At 38.3% G+C, this 14,034-nt stretch overlaps 1 protein-coding gene across 1 annotated transcript; it reads right to left on the minus strand.

Moving 5' to 3' along the window:
- Positions 1-3,335: 3,335 nt before the first annotated feature.
- On the minus strand, positions 3,336-7,342 carry LOC4349482 (probable ADP-ribosylation factor GTPase-activating protein AGD8). The gene is made up of 7 exons (XM_015759535.2): positions 7,127-7,342; positions 6,780-6,898; positions 5,560-5,989; positions 5,110-5,370; positions 4,235-4,357; positions 3,839-3,940; positions 3,336-3,766 (listed from the first exon to the last, which is right to left on the minus strand). The coding sequence occupies exons 1-7, from the start codon at positions 7,205-7,207 to the stop codon at positions 3,659-3,661; spliced, it is 1,224 nt and encodes a 407-aa protein (XP_015615021.1). The 5' UTR covers positions 7,208-7,342; the 3' UTR covers positions 3,336-3,658.
- Between the last annotated feature and the right edge of the window lie 6,692 nt (positions 7,343-14,034).

A 14,034-nucleotide genomic window follows, 5' to 3' on the forward strand; every position in this document is an offset into this window, starting at 1 on the left:
CTCTGTCTCCTGCTTCTTCAAGTGTTGATGATTAGTTAAAGCAAGCAAGCAGGCAGGCAGTGGAGCCCTTGACCTTAAAGAGATACTCATCATCAGATGTTAATCTAATAGTACTAGTATAATCTAATCTTTATAATACTTATATCTAGTTTAGTACTACTACATGAATGCAATGCAGATGCAGGAGGGAACCCAGGAATGCAGGGGAGGCACATGTGCTTGATGGATTGGATGGCTGCTATCTGCAACTTGCAAGAACTTCCTCTCACTAATCTCTCTCTCTTTCTTTCTTAGTAGTACAGTACTTGTCATCTGCAATGCAAGCCATCTAATCTACTCCTAACTGCCCACTTAGCCTGCACTGCATCCCTGTCTGCTGCTGCTTGCAATGCTAGGTTAGTTGGTTAGTAGTTTGTGTGTCTTGCAAATGTCTATGCATGCTGCAACTTGCACACACCAATGACACATGCATTTTGATTTCACCACAAGGGAAGGGGAGATCGAGAGAATGATAATGCAGCAATTTACGTCAGAGAAAAGTGACTCCTCCCTCCAGGTCGGCGATGAACTTGCTGCATCTCATGGAAGCTGAAAAGGACATGAAATGGGCAGATGCATGCGTGCACTCACAAAGCTCAAACCTTTTTTTATATATAACAGAGGGAAAAAGCAAAGGGCAAAGACATGTATAATTTGTAGAGTAGTATGCAATATGGCAATGGTGCTGGACTGCTGGTGTCGCTGCCACTTGCAACGAGTAGCTGAAAGGAAGATACGCCATTGCCATTTCCCATTAGCCATCGCCAACATTGGATGTGAACTAGCCCCCAATTTGCCACGAGTAAAATGGTGCCTTTCTTATCTCTAGTTGGTATCTTGTGTGGACCTGAACCTGTTTCGCACTCGCCGTTGTCCTTGTCATGTACTACTAGTCTTCAGCCTGCATTCTGAAGCCAGATAAACTGAACTAGCTCTCAATGTTCAGACATATTTCAGCTATTTCACCGGATTATTTGCACCACGCCTCTTAAAATACGTTTTTCTCAAAAAAAAAAAACTTTCTTCTACAGCATTATTTGTTCTAAGCTAGTATTTGTTAAGTTTATTTCTCAAAATGTATAATTTAGAGAACTTTTATCCCATAATCAAGTAGATAATCCGGTGAATAATGTGTTTCAAATGGGCCCTTAGATTTTAAAACAACTGAAATTCTAGCTCATTCAGAACAGAGGATAAAAAGGTTGTATCACTCACTGCTCCTTCACATGCTAGGAAATGGGTGAACTAGTCTCCTCAGGTGTAATTGCATTTCGTTTTCTGAAGACTAGACTACTGGGTCCAAGTCCAAACCGGCGAAACATATAATACTTTTCACGTGTGTGGTTTCACCTCAGACAAATCCAATCCAATCCACAGAAAATGGTGGATTCCTTGTCTCCGTTCCCCACAATGGGATGATCACAAGTTGGAGCACTTCTTTCTTTTTTTCCAAGTTTCACAAAAAAGAAAGCCTTTGGATTTTTGAAGTTAATTTAATCGGTTCTAACCGACTTCTAACATTGTGATGATGGTAGCCACTGGAGGCTCTCTCTGAAAGCAACAGGGAACAAAAGCTGTGCAAGAGAAATATCGACACAGGCTGAAAAGGACAACCCCCAACACTGTCATGGATGTTGCCGTGTGACAATGGGCAATCAAATTGATTAATTAAGAACATTTCCTTCCCTAAATCAGTTAGTTAGTGTTCCATGGCTTTGGTTTGGATGATGAATTAGTCGTCATCAACTCATCATCGAAGCAGGAATCAAAACAGGAGAGAAGAAGATGAAAGTTTCGGCTTTGTTGTTGACACAGACAATTCAACTGAATGCTCACGGAAAATTCATGCTGGGAGTACAATGATGAATCATCGCCACAAGAGTTTTGTCAATTCTGAATTAACTGGAGATGCAGATGTTAGTTGTATCAATGATAGATAGATTGCTAGGACGGCACATTACAGAAAGAAAAGTACTCCTAGTAGAAAAGAAAACAACGGCCAATTCCATGCCAATCCAATGCTTGATATATTGATGAATGCAAACTGCTTTGCTGATTCTCATTTCCTGCAATGCCAGCCCAAGTAGCAGTACATTATTACAGTTAGATATCTGTTCACATATTGATTGAATGGTGATCCATTCACATCAAAACTCTCCCAGCTGCATTGCCGTACGATGCTGGGAACCATGATTAAGTTGTGCGTGTTAGCCTCCTCCTTGCAATTAGCTAAGTATTAATTAACTAGGCAAGTAGTTTCCTGTGGTGTCTGAATAATTCCTGTGCCTTTCAAATTCAGGCAGCAAGGCAGAGAGAGGGACAAGAATATATTTGTGTGTGTTGATGGATGGAGATTGGAGAGGAGGAGGAGGATAAGGAGGAAGAAGGGTATATGAAAAAGCAGGGAATCATTGGTGGCCGTCCGTTGGTTGGGCTGTCCAAATGTGCTGACAGCCACGCCGATAGATGGAATGGATGCCATCCTCCTCCCTCTTTACCTAATCAAATTTAAGCATCTGTTTCAAAGGAACCATTAAATTTTAAGCAAGTGGAGGTAGCTCTCGGATTGGCCAATGGCAGCCAAAGTAACGAAACAATCAGGCAGGAAATGCCTGATGCCGTTCTGTTGCTGGGGGAATCAGAATTCAGTTAAATTTCAAGCTAGTAGCTCACCTCTTTAATTTCAAAGTGAAATTTTCACTCTGAACTAGAAGTAGTATCCTTTTTGCAAGCAATGCATCAGTGCACCGATGAGTGTTTACTGTGTCTGTGCGTGTGTTGGACGTTGATGCGACAAGGATTAACCGCACACACTGTCACTGATTCCGAGTAATCATGTTAGGACAAAATATCCACACGCTGCCGACGACCGAGGGCTGGTCAAATGGAAGACTTTTGATTCTTCTCTTTTCCCAGAAGATGGAGCTAAACTTCTGCTAGTGTTCAAAGCCTGGAGAGATACACACATTCAGATCAGATGCCTCTTTTTTCTCTACTTTGCTCAGGTCGTCGTTGCCGGTCGTCGAAAGCAACCTAGTACAAACTACAGATAGTAGGAGTACTATTCACAAGTTTGGGGCTTTTTTTAGAAGTACGAAGTAGTTTGTGCATTTGTAGCATGATGATGATGATGATGCTGGCTCATCGCTATGATTACATGCACATTCATAGACCATCCTGTCTGTATTCTGCACCGAACGATAGAAGCTACGCGGATCACCACCAAGAAAGGCAACAATCAGGCCAAACTTCGTTCAGAAAATAACAAGCCATCTTGTGACAAATTACCTTCCATATGGCTAAAATATGTACTGGGTATTATATGGTATGAAACGGTCATTACAACGCAACGACACTTTTAGGTAGCATCTAAGATCCCACTAAGACGGTTTTAACAATTTTATGAAAAAACATTCTTGTTACAGGTGCATATGCTTACATGACTTTAGCCAGTACAGCATTCACGACATAACATTTTCTCTATAGCTCCAGGTCTTTAAGTTTTAAGTTATAGGAACTCCTGAACATATCTGCCAAGCAGGCATGCCGTCAACTTATTGTCACGGCGAATCCTGTAACGGCTGAAGAAATGTCACGGAGTCTCGACTGTAGATTGAACTCACAGGATCCGGTCTTGAAGATCAGACATGATGTTCGATGCCAAAGATGTCAACTTCTTCCCAGTTTCCCCAGCCATGTTCTTGATAGAAGACAGATCCTGGGAAGCCTACAGAGATAACAAGACATCAATCATAGGTCTATCAATAAACCCAGCTGTACTATGCTACTCTTAATTTACCTGGAAAGAAAGCCGGTTGATCAAATCTGAAGCACTCAGATCCACGTTGGAACTATTGGTTGGATGACCAAATAGATCAGCACTTGAAATGGCAGAAGATCCCTACAGCAAGGTAAAGTGGTAAAGAACATAAGACTGTATAGGTCAATGCAGATATTCCAAAGGTAATAACCGATACACCATAAGAACATGGCCCCAGACTAATCCCCCATCCCCCATGATACACACCAGCTAAAGACAAATTATAACCACTGCTTATTCACTTAGGACCCCGCCTGATCTTAAGAAAAAGGACAAGGCCACATCTATCGCATCCTCTTTTTTTTACAAGATAAGTATCAATTTTGGTAACACCACACCACAGCAATGGCAGTATAGCACAGTAAAAATACTTACCGAAAACTTTTGGAGGGAAACTTGAGCCTCCTTTTCAAAACTGGCCTGGTCTCCAAAAAACTGAGAAGATGAAATTGACTTTGCATTTGAAAACTTCTGTCTTGCTTCACTACTTTCTTCAATCTGGAGAATACTGCAATTGATTAGTTAACAGACTTCTTGGAAGTTGGCGCTGAGCAAACAAATACTGAAACCGCCAAAGCTTCTTATTTCCAGCAGGAACACATTCACATATTTCGTTATGCATAGTTGGGCTACACTTGCACCGCCAAAGCTTCTTATTTCCAGCAGGAACACATTCACATATTTCGTTATGCATAGTTGGGCTACAGAAACTAGAAAGACCGTATCTTAGCTGATATATGAAAACTAACTAGAGCGAGCCATAGTGTGATATAGCTGACTGCAAACTTACAAGTATTAGTAGCCAATTGTTTGTTAGCAGAAAAGCTTTGTGTGGAGTGTAGCATGCCTAAATCAATAAAAGTCAACAATGACTTTATATTTTAAAACATGTTAGATCAGTATAGGTGACACATAACCATGGTACCATCAATACCCTGGCTACCAGCTTACTACCAAGAACCAAGTAAGCAGTATCAAAACTATTGATTGTTGGGAACTAAAACTCAAGAAGGGAGTATTACTCCATTTGAAGCTAAATGTCAACCAGCTCATGTGTTTTCCTTGTTTGGAACTAAATGCTTGTGAGCTTGTCTTTGGACATCTGAACTAGTACTACAAATATACAAGTTTATGTAAAGTTGTAAACTAAGACAACAGACTAACAGAGGACCAACATAATATAATTGAGTTCACATGCTCACAATCATCACTCTATATACAATATAGCGATTGTATTAAATAAACATTACCTGCACTTTGGATGGGCCAGGGGCAGATTTTTTGTGATATCCACTGTCCATCCCAAATTCGCCAAAGAAGTTTGAAGATTTTGGGGGCGCAACATGTCCAATGACCTGGTTTTCTTCTGAATTGCTCCCAGCAGAAGGTGTATTTTCCACATATTCAAATCGTGAAGTATGAGATTTGCTCTTTGCTGTACTGTTCTCAGTCACTGGTGGCAGCGCAGGAGCTAGCTCTTCAGGCTTCTGCTCATAGAGACTTTCATTTGGCTGGAACAAATGGCAAAAGTTGTTAGTACAGAATTTTCAATTTACTTGAGGAGAAAAGGATGGACACTTTGTAATTGAAATTCACTGGGTATTTGGGTATATTTCATTGTTGGCAACGCAATTCAAATCAGGGCTATGGTTTGTTAAGAAGATGAAGCTCTAACTCAATCGGATATGCAGAGAGCATACCTTTGACGTAAGTTTCCGTGCACCAAGTCCACCGGTCTTATTTCCAGGCTTCTTCGCAACAATTGGCTTCTTGAAAGAATGAGTTGGAGCCCTTGGTGAACGAATAACCTCAGGCTCAGTCTTCTCATTTGCAACTTCTTTAGATGCCTCTGCCAGCTTAAGATCTGGAATTGCATCAGCTTGATTTGTAGGTTGTGAAGCTGCAACTGGGGAGGACGGCCAACTGTTGTTCCCATCTTCAGTGGAATTTTTAGCAACATCCTTAGCGAGCAACTGCCGGTATAAGTCAGCAGCTCTTGAAGTATACTTTGCTTCAATTTTTCCACCATCTGTCCAACCATGCTGCTTGAAGAAAGCTTGTGCACGGTTGTTACCTCCATAAACCATCATTTTCAATTGTTCTGGGGTCCACGAATCCAAATTTGTTGACCTGCAGATTGCAGCAGTCAACTCAACGGGTTTCCAGCAAAAAAGAAGGCCACAACTAAACAAGAAGTTCTTATATTGTTTAGCATGTAAATTCTGTAGTCAAATGGTAAGAACATATCTAACGAAGCGTTGTAGTTACGTCGATCTCTAAACCAAATTTGACAGAGCTTAAAATTTAATTACTCATAAGTAGAAATGGTGTGATTGTGTAGTTGATGGCAAACAGAATTACAACACAGACAAAATAACTTCAAGCGCACCACCCATGAAATCTTCAGCCAATTTACTACAAGATACTATTGTGCCAGTTTAATTGAGTGACCTAAAAAGGAACAGTGTTATATTGGCATCCCAAAAATATATCGCCCCTAGTAGATTGAAAAAGAAAAGGAACAGCACCATGAAAATATCTAGCTTTGAAGAAATTATCATGAGAATCTAGAACTTCCAGGAGAATGTAGATTGCAGAAGTACAAAGAGAATATGATGCAAACCGACACTGCAGGCCATATTGGATTTTCTTTTAGATGTAAGAATATATTGGATTATCAGATACCAAGTAAATATCTCTGTACAGTTTAATAGATATGACATAAAGATGATAAGTTTGCACACGGCTGCGAATCATAACAGAATGTGATAAATTGCAAAGGAAAACATAACCGGCAGGCCGAAATTCAGAATTTAGTAGAGAGAAAAAAATACATGATTAGCTCAAGGCACCTCAGTAAATGATATGAATTGTAAGGCAGGCAGACATAGAAGGAGTGCGGGGGTGTATGAGGGGGAACCTGACGAAGGAGACGTGAACGCCGAGGCTACGGTGGACGGCAGAGCAGTCGATGCAGAGGAAGACGCCGTAGGTGACGGAGGCCCAGGTCGGGTTCTTGGCGTTGCAGTCGAAGCACATCTGCAAATTAGGCATACGCACATATAAATATAGTCGACTCGTAAGAGAAAAAAAATCACACGAATTACAGAAGAACACAGTCTCTCTCACACACACAACCACAGTGAAGAGAGAAATTAGAGGGAGGTGAGTAAATTGAAAATCGAGGAGGCAAGCGGGTAGATTACCGGTAGACGGTGAAATGAATCAGTGAGGGTGGGGTGGCTAGGGTAGGGCAAAGTAACACACCTTGTTGTCTGATTTGGCGCGGAGCTTGCGGAAGACGGTGTTCTTATCGGCGGCAGCGGAGGAGGAGGAGTCGGTCGCCATGGCAGCCGAAGCAGAGGGTGGATCGCTCGCCCAAGCGGGATTGGAATTGGAATTGGAATTTGCGGCAGGAGAGGCGAGTAGGCGAAGGGGGAAGAAGAAGATGAACTCCTCGAGATCGATCAACGAGGAGAGGACACGACGACACGCGAGCTCTGCTTCTTTCTGCACTTTACTTTGCGTGTTTGGGCCGCGTGCGCCTTCTCCTCTCCTTTTCTTGCTTGGGCTGTCCACGCCGACGTGGGCTTCCATTTTTATTCATTGGGCCCATCCTTATATTTTCTGGCCCATACTGGTAGCAGGCCTATTTACATTTGTTTCTTCTCTAGGCGCAATTAAAGTGTTACCACACTGGTTCCCCTTTGAAAAGAGAAGGAAAAGAAAAAAAAAAAAAGCAAGTATGTACAAGTAGGAGTAGGCTAGTTGCTCCCAGTGCTTCACATGCATCATGTTTGATGTTTCCCATCCAACAAGTGATCAATCAATCAAATAATAAAGCAAAATATTAGTACTATATTTTTGTTTGGCTGGCCTAGCCTGTTGATCAATTAATACGATTAGTACTCTCTCCATCCAAAAAAAATTTAACCTGTGACCCCTCCTAATATAATGTATCTGAACTATACTTTGTCTAGATTTATTGTCCTAGACCCCTCTCAGATTGAGTTTTTTCTTTTTTTTGACGGAGGAAGTATCTGATACTACTAGTATGATGGCCCAGCAGCCTCTCATTGCTTTGTAGCTAGCCTAAAAGGATCGAGATCCTCTCATTGCTTTGAAGCCAGAGAGACGTGGTGACCGATAATCGGCTCTCGCCACCCATAAACCTAGGAGTACGTATTAGTGATCACGTCAGGAAAAATTCATGTCAGATGGTTGCTTTTTCCAACCTGAAAAGGCATTATATGAAATACGCATCCATCTTTACGTGCTTTTAGCTATAAGCTTACAGTTGCAAACCTGAACGCATCTAGGCAAATGTCCGTAGTTCCTTTGTTCTAAAATGTGATAATTTTTGGCTACGCATTCGAAATTATAAGTAGAAGTTACTCATATTTGAGACGGATAGTAGTAATAGATATATATGTGCATGGTTGGGCGCATCTTGGGCGGGGTTAGTCTCATGATATGTTTGGCGGGAGATGGCAAAATTAGGCGCCGCTCACCTTTTCTCTTTTCCTATAAACGGAGAGGAACACATAACAGATCCACAAAGTTAGCTACCTAAAGCTACTTATTAATAAGCTAGCTTAATTGCATGCATGCTTGCTTACACGATATATATACTCCCTCAGTTTCTAAACATACTACGTTGTTACGTTGTTAATCTTCAAGCACACATTTAATTTTACTTTTATATTATTAAAAATTTAGTGTAAATGTGCACAATATAAAATCATGTTTTAAGTATCAAAATATAAAAACATATCACAACAAACTAAAAATGATATTATATACTTATATAGTTTTTAAAATAAGATACATAATTCAAAACATATATATACAAGAGTCACCAGCGTTATATGTCTTATAAAAAGGGAGGGAGTTCATGCAACTCATATGCACGTGCGCATATACATTATTACCATATACTCTATCTGTTCTAAAATATTATAAACTAATTAACTAGGATAGGATTAGACCCTTCCTACTTCAATGAATCTAGATATAACAAATATGAACTTTTATGTCCAAATCATTATAGTAGGATGGATCTATTCATATTCAGAGTCTATAATTAGGTTTATCCAATTTTGATATTAAGCGCTGCACTAGTTAGCTATTATCTCCGTCCAAAATATAACAATTTTTTAGCTATTACCTCCGCCACTTTTGTCCAAATTTATAGTTAAAAATGCTTATATTTTGGGACGGAGGGAGTAGCTCTTTATCATCATAGTATTTATGTAGCTAAATGATCACCATATGCCATCAGTGGCGGAGGCAGCGTGGGGGCTTGGGGTCTTTAGACCCCCCCCCCCCCCCACCCCCTAATGAATCATTAGAGTCCCTATTAAGACCCCCCCTAAAATTTAAATCCATATATCTATTGCAAGGGGGCTAAAATATACTTTGTCTGAGATTGTTAGAAGGCCCAAAAGGCTGAGGAGCTCCCACTATAATTTTATCCTGACTCTGCCACTATATGCCATACATTATGTATTACAGTTCATGGTACCAAGCTGTTGATTATGAGTACCTACACTTACAAAAGCTAGTTAATTAATTAGCCAGGAATATAATTGAAGAAGAATTAGGGCTTATTCGATTAATCCCACCTATAAAGATATTAAGAGAGATTACTGAGGTGTAAAATTAATATCCTTCAATCCCTTTCCTTTGGATTAACCAAACAAGGTATAAGGTGATCGATGTATGCACATCATGCTGATGTGTGTGTGCGTTTGGTTAGGCGTTGCTTTCGGATAGACTGATGGAGACGAGATGGCTGCTTGCTCCAGGCAGTACCATATAGCGATAGCCCACTTGGAGAAATGAGTAGTGTTGTGTTAGTAGTACTAGTACTCCACATTGTAACTGAACACTGCAGCTTATTTTGACAATTTAAACATGTAGAAATGCATAGTCCCTCCTATTTTAACGTTTAAGACAAAGTTGAGATTAAACTTTTATAACTTAAACTCTCAATGATTTTTAAAATATTTAGTTTAAAGGCAATAGAACAACGTATATATAGATTTATCTTACAAACTACTAATAAAAATAATAAAAAAAGTATTTATTCTATGTATTATGATAGAAAACATAGTCAAACATATGTTTTTGATACCAGAGGGAGTAGTACTACTTATACGTACTAGCAAGTACACTCTTCGTTTTAAAAAGAAATCCCAAGTGAGGGTTCATTGTCTGTTATATACAAATCTCAATTTACATTAGGTTTTTCTTGTACGAAGCAAGTATATAGAAGAAGATATAAAAGTGGGATAGTTCTATGGAAATGCATGCTCCTATAGCTTAGCTTCTGAAATTAAATGTAAAGAGAATGGAGTACGTAGTACTAATACATGGAAAGGCTGAAACTGGTTGAACACGTGGGTCAATTAGTGAGACTATATGATGTGTCATGTGTGGCTGAGAATGGGATAGAGGGAGTGCATGCATGTGTTGTTAGATGCGCATGATCTCACTTTCACTAATACTCCTACTTAATTAGTGCTAAAAGTAAATAAAGGAGAAGAAAAGGGCTGTGGCATCGGCCTGCCAGGTTTATTTCTCTCTTTTCTTTTTTTTTCTTTTCCTTTTTTTTTTGTAGACGACTCTATTTCGATCTTTTGGCAACAAAAATGAATGCAGACAAACGGAGTGCTAAAAAATTGATTACTTAATTTAATCTGGAGAGTCGTGTTGCAGCCAGGGTCTTAGTTAGAGCAGATACAATAACAAGCTATAAACCGGCTATAAACATATTTTAAAGAGATAAAAAAAGAGAGAGAAAAGCAGTGGGTCACAGATTTGTAATAGGACCAGATATTAATTGTATAGTAAGTAACTATTATATGAATTAGCTATAGATGATTTGGAACTAGTAGTTAGCTATACTATTAAACTTGCTCTTATCTCATAAGCAGGAGGCGCCCATGCAGATGCAGGACAATGAGGAAAATAGGCCGGCTCCATTTGATGAGTATTACAATATAATTTCAAACACTATATGTATATTAGACCCAACGTAGAATTAAACCCACCCTCTCATCATAATATTTAGGAGTTGTTGCAGAGAAAAAAATTGGTTGTAGTATCTCCTGACTCCAGGTATACCTGGTCTGCTGGTGCATGTCAAATATTTAACGTGCGTACTGTACGTCGTTTAGTAGTTACTCTCTCCGTTTCATAATATAATAGATTTTAACATTTTACTTACACTGTTTAACCATTTATCTTATTTAAAAAAGTTTAGAATTATTATTCTTTTACTTACTTTATTATCTAAAATACTTTATGTATAATTTTTCGTTTTTTTATTTGTACAAATTTTTTAAATAAGATGAGTGGTCAAACAGTATAAGCAAAATGTCAAAAACTCTTATATTATGACACGGATGGAGTAAAAATTAAAGCCCTTGATATGTAAGTAGTACTACGATTAATCTTTGACCATGCTAGTACAATTCATGGGAATTAATCCTTTACTGTAGTAGTAGTAGTGCAAGATATGCCTCCATGACCATTAATTAATTCATCCCCGGGCCAGCATCCAAGTGTGGAATTCTTGAGTCTCGTCTTGATTCAACCAACCAGCCATTGGATATATCGACATCAGGCATTCATAATTCAACCAAACTAACTAATTAACCAGACAGTGCGTACGTACTCCTACTCCCTCCGCTCTAGAGAGACAAACCCTGAATTTTCGTGTCCAACTTTGACTGTCCGTCTTATATAAAATTTTTTTATAATTCGTATTTTTATTGTTGTTAGATGATAAAACATGATTAATATTTTATGCGTGACTTGTCTTTTTATTTTTTTTTAATAATTTTTTTAAATAAGACGGACGATCAAATGTTGGGCACGGAAACCAGGGTTTGTCTTTTTTTGACGGAGGGAGTACGTCTCAGCTCAGATTAACGTGTTCCACGCGCTCGCTCGCTACGTCCACTACCAAGTCGATCGTACGGTAATACTAGTATGTAGGAGTACATACTACTCCATACTCATGAAAGAAGTCGTTTAGGATAATGTTTAAGTCAAACTTTAGGAATATAAATCATGAATAACTCTTAAGTTATTGAGTTTGAAAATGTAAAAAATTATATGTATAGATTTGTTTTAAAAAATACTTTCATAAAAGTATACATATATCACTTTTCAATAAATATGTTTTATAGAAATAAGAAGTCAAAGTTATATTTTGGAGACCGTGTCGCTGTTCTAAACGACTTTCTTTAGAGCAAGAATAATAATATAGCCAACTCCATACTATTAGCCCATCTTAAAGCTAACATATATAATAGATTAGCTATAAGGTTGGCTACAATTTTCTTCTCATGTCTCTATCTCTCACTTATATATTTAATGTATTTGTCTTAGAGCTTGTGATAAGCTAGCTCTTGCATAAGAGCTAACACCCTTAATTTTTCACTACCTCTCTCCTCCACTTAAGCTTATAGTAAGCTTATAGCTCACTATTATACTTATTCTTAGGAGTATGGAGGGAGTATAGTATACTTAATTAATTCACCCCCTTTTTCCCGTTTGGTTGAGAGGTACTAGTGTGTGTGTATATATATGTGTACACACACTACTCGTATAGTATACTTCAACAACATTTTAGGATTAAATTAGATACATATAGATATAGCAGATAATTTATCTAGATTCATAATATAAATAGTAAATTCTGTTTAACCATTTATTATATTGCTATGTTTTAAAAAGAGATACAATACGGAGCAATGCTACTGGAAGCGGCTGGAACACGTGCGGAAATTTTGGGTGACAAGAGACGAAAGCACCCAGCACAGCAGTCAATCTAATCATCTCATCTCATCTGATTTCATCTGATTAGATACAACTGGAGTGAGATATTTTTAACTATATATTTGTCACTCTTATAAATAGTAGGACTAAGCCCTTGTTTAGTTCCTATTTTTTCTTCAAACTTTCAACTTTTCGAACACATCTAAATTTTTTTCTAAACACATAAACTTTCAATATTTTTCTTCAAACTTACAATTTTAGCAAGGGAGTGTTATTTAACTAAGGATAATATTGAAGCACATAATTTTTATATATACTAATATGTTATATAAATTAAAGCACATAATATTGATTTTGAAATTTTTAATTGGTTTTTATGTAAACTTAATATATTTATTCATATTATTTTCGATCCATCTTATTTTAAATATTATTTTGTAAGATTGTGTGGAAATTAATAGTAAGGTTGAGATGCTATGAAAATTAAGATACTAGATGGGATCAGTATTGTTTCGGCCTGTTAAGATCATAGTATCGTAAAATAATAGGATAAGGATCGAGATACTAACAACCTTACTACTCGTTATTTAGCTATAGGTATATAATAGAATTACTTACCGATATAACTATCTAAGCCTCGAAATACATGTAATTGTGGGATGTAGGTAGTAGTTATACGGTGTAGTATTATGTGCAGCTGCCACGAGGGGAAACACTTTCAATTCCTTAAGGGGACGTTGAAATTAAAGAAAAACGTACGGAAGAGCATTTGTCGATTAATCCCGAACTAACAATTAAGATGAAATTTCTATATAGAAAGTTCTTTTTAAAGAAATATATCATATAACAATTAAAAAAAATGCTCACAGAATAGAGGTAGTAGCCAAATTGAGAAGTTGTTTAAACGCAGCCGTAGTATTCCTTCCGTTGCATAAAAAACCAACCTACGATGGAATGGGACAGTGTCGACAGGATACCCATAAACCGGATATAAAGGGTATATATTGGGGTCCGTTGGTACGAGAATTTACGTAGTACGACATCAAGCAAACAAAAGATAAGGATTATACTGATTCAGACTCCTTGGTAGGTAATAATCCAGTTGATATGGGATTATATGATGGAAACCACAGATTACAAATGAAATAACAGAACTCGATGATACCGACGAGACCGTAGTCGAGTTGATTCGACTAGATCTCCCAGCGACTCGGCTCCTGCGCGCTTCGTAAGCTGTGGTGGGTGTGTTGGCAGTGATATTCGATGCCTTAGGTCCTGCTCAGGGGGTCCCTCATATACCACGGGTCAATTGATCCCTAAATAGGACTCGGAGATATCGGACCCCTCACGATATGGTATAGACCAGTCTTGTCCGAGTAGGACTC

The sequence above is a fragment of the Oryza sativa genome, chromosome 10 (genome assembly GCF_034140825.1).
Source record: "Oryza sativa Japonica Group chromosome 10, ASM3414082v1".
Classification (NCBI taxonomy): domain Eukaryota; kingdom Viridiplantae; phylum Streptophyta; class Magnoliopsida; order Poales; family Poaceae; genus Oryza; species Oryza sativa.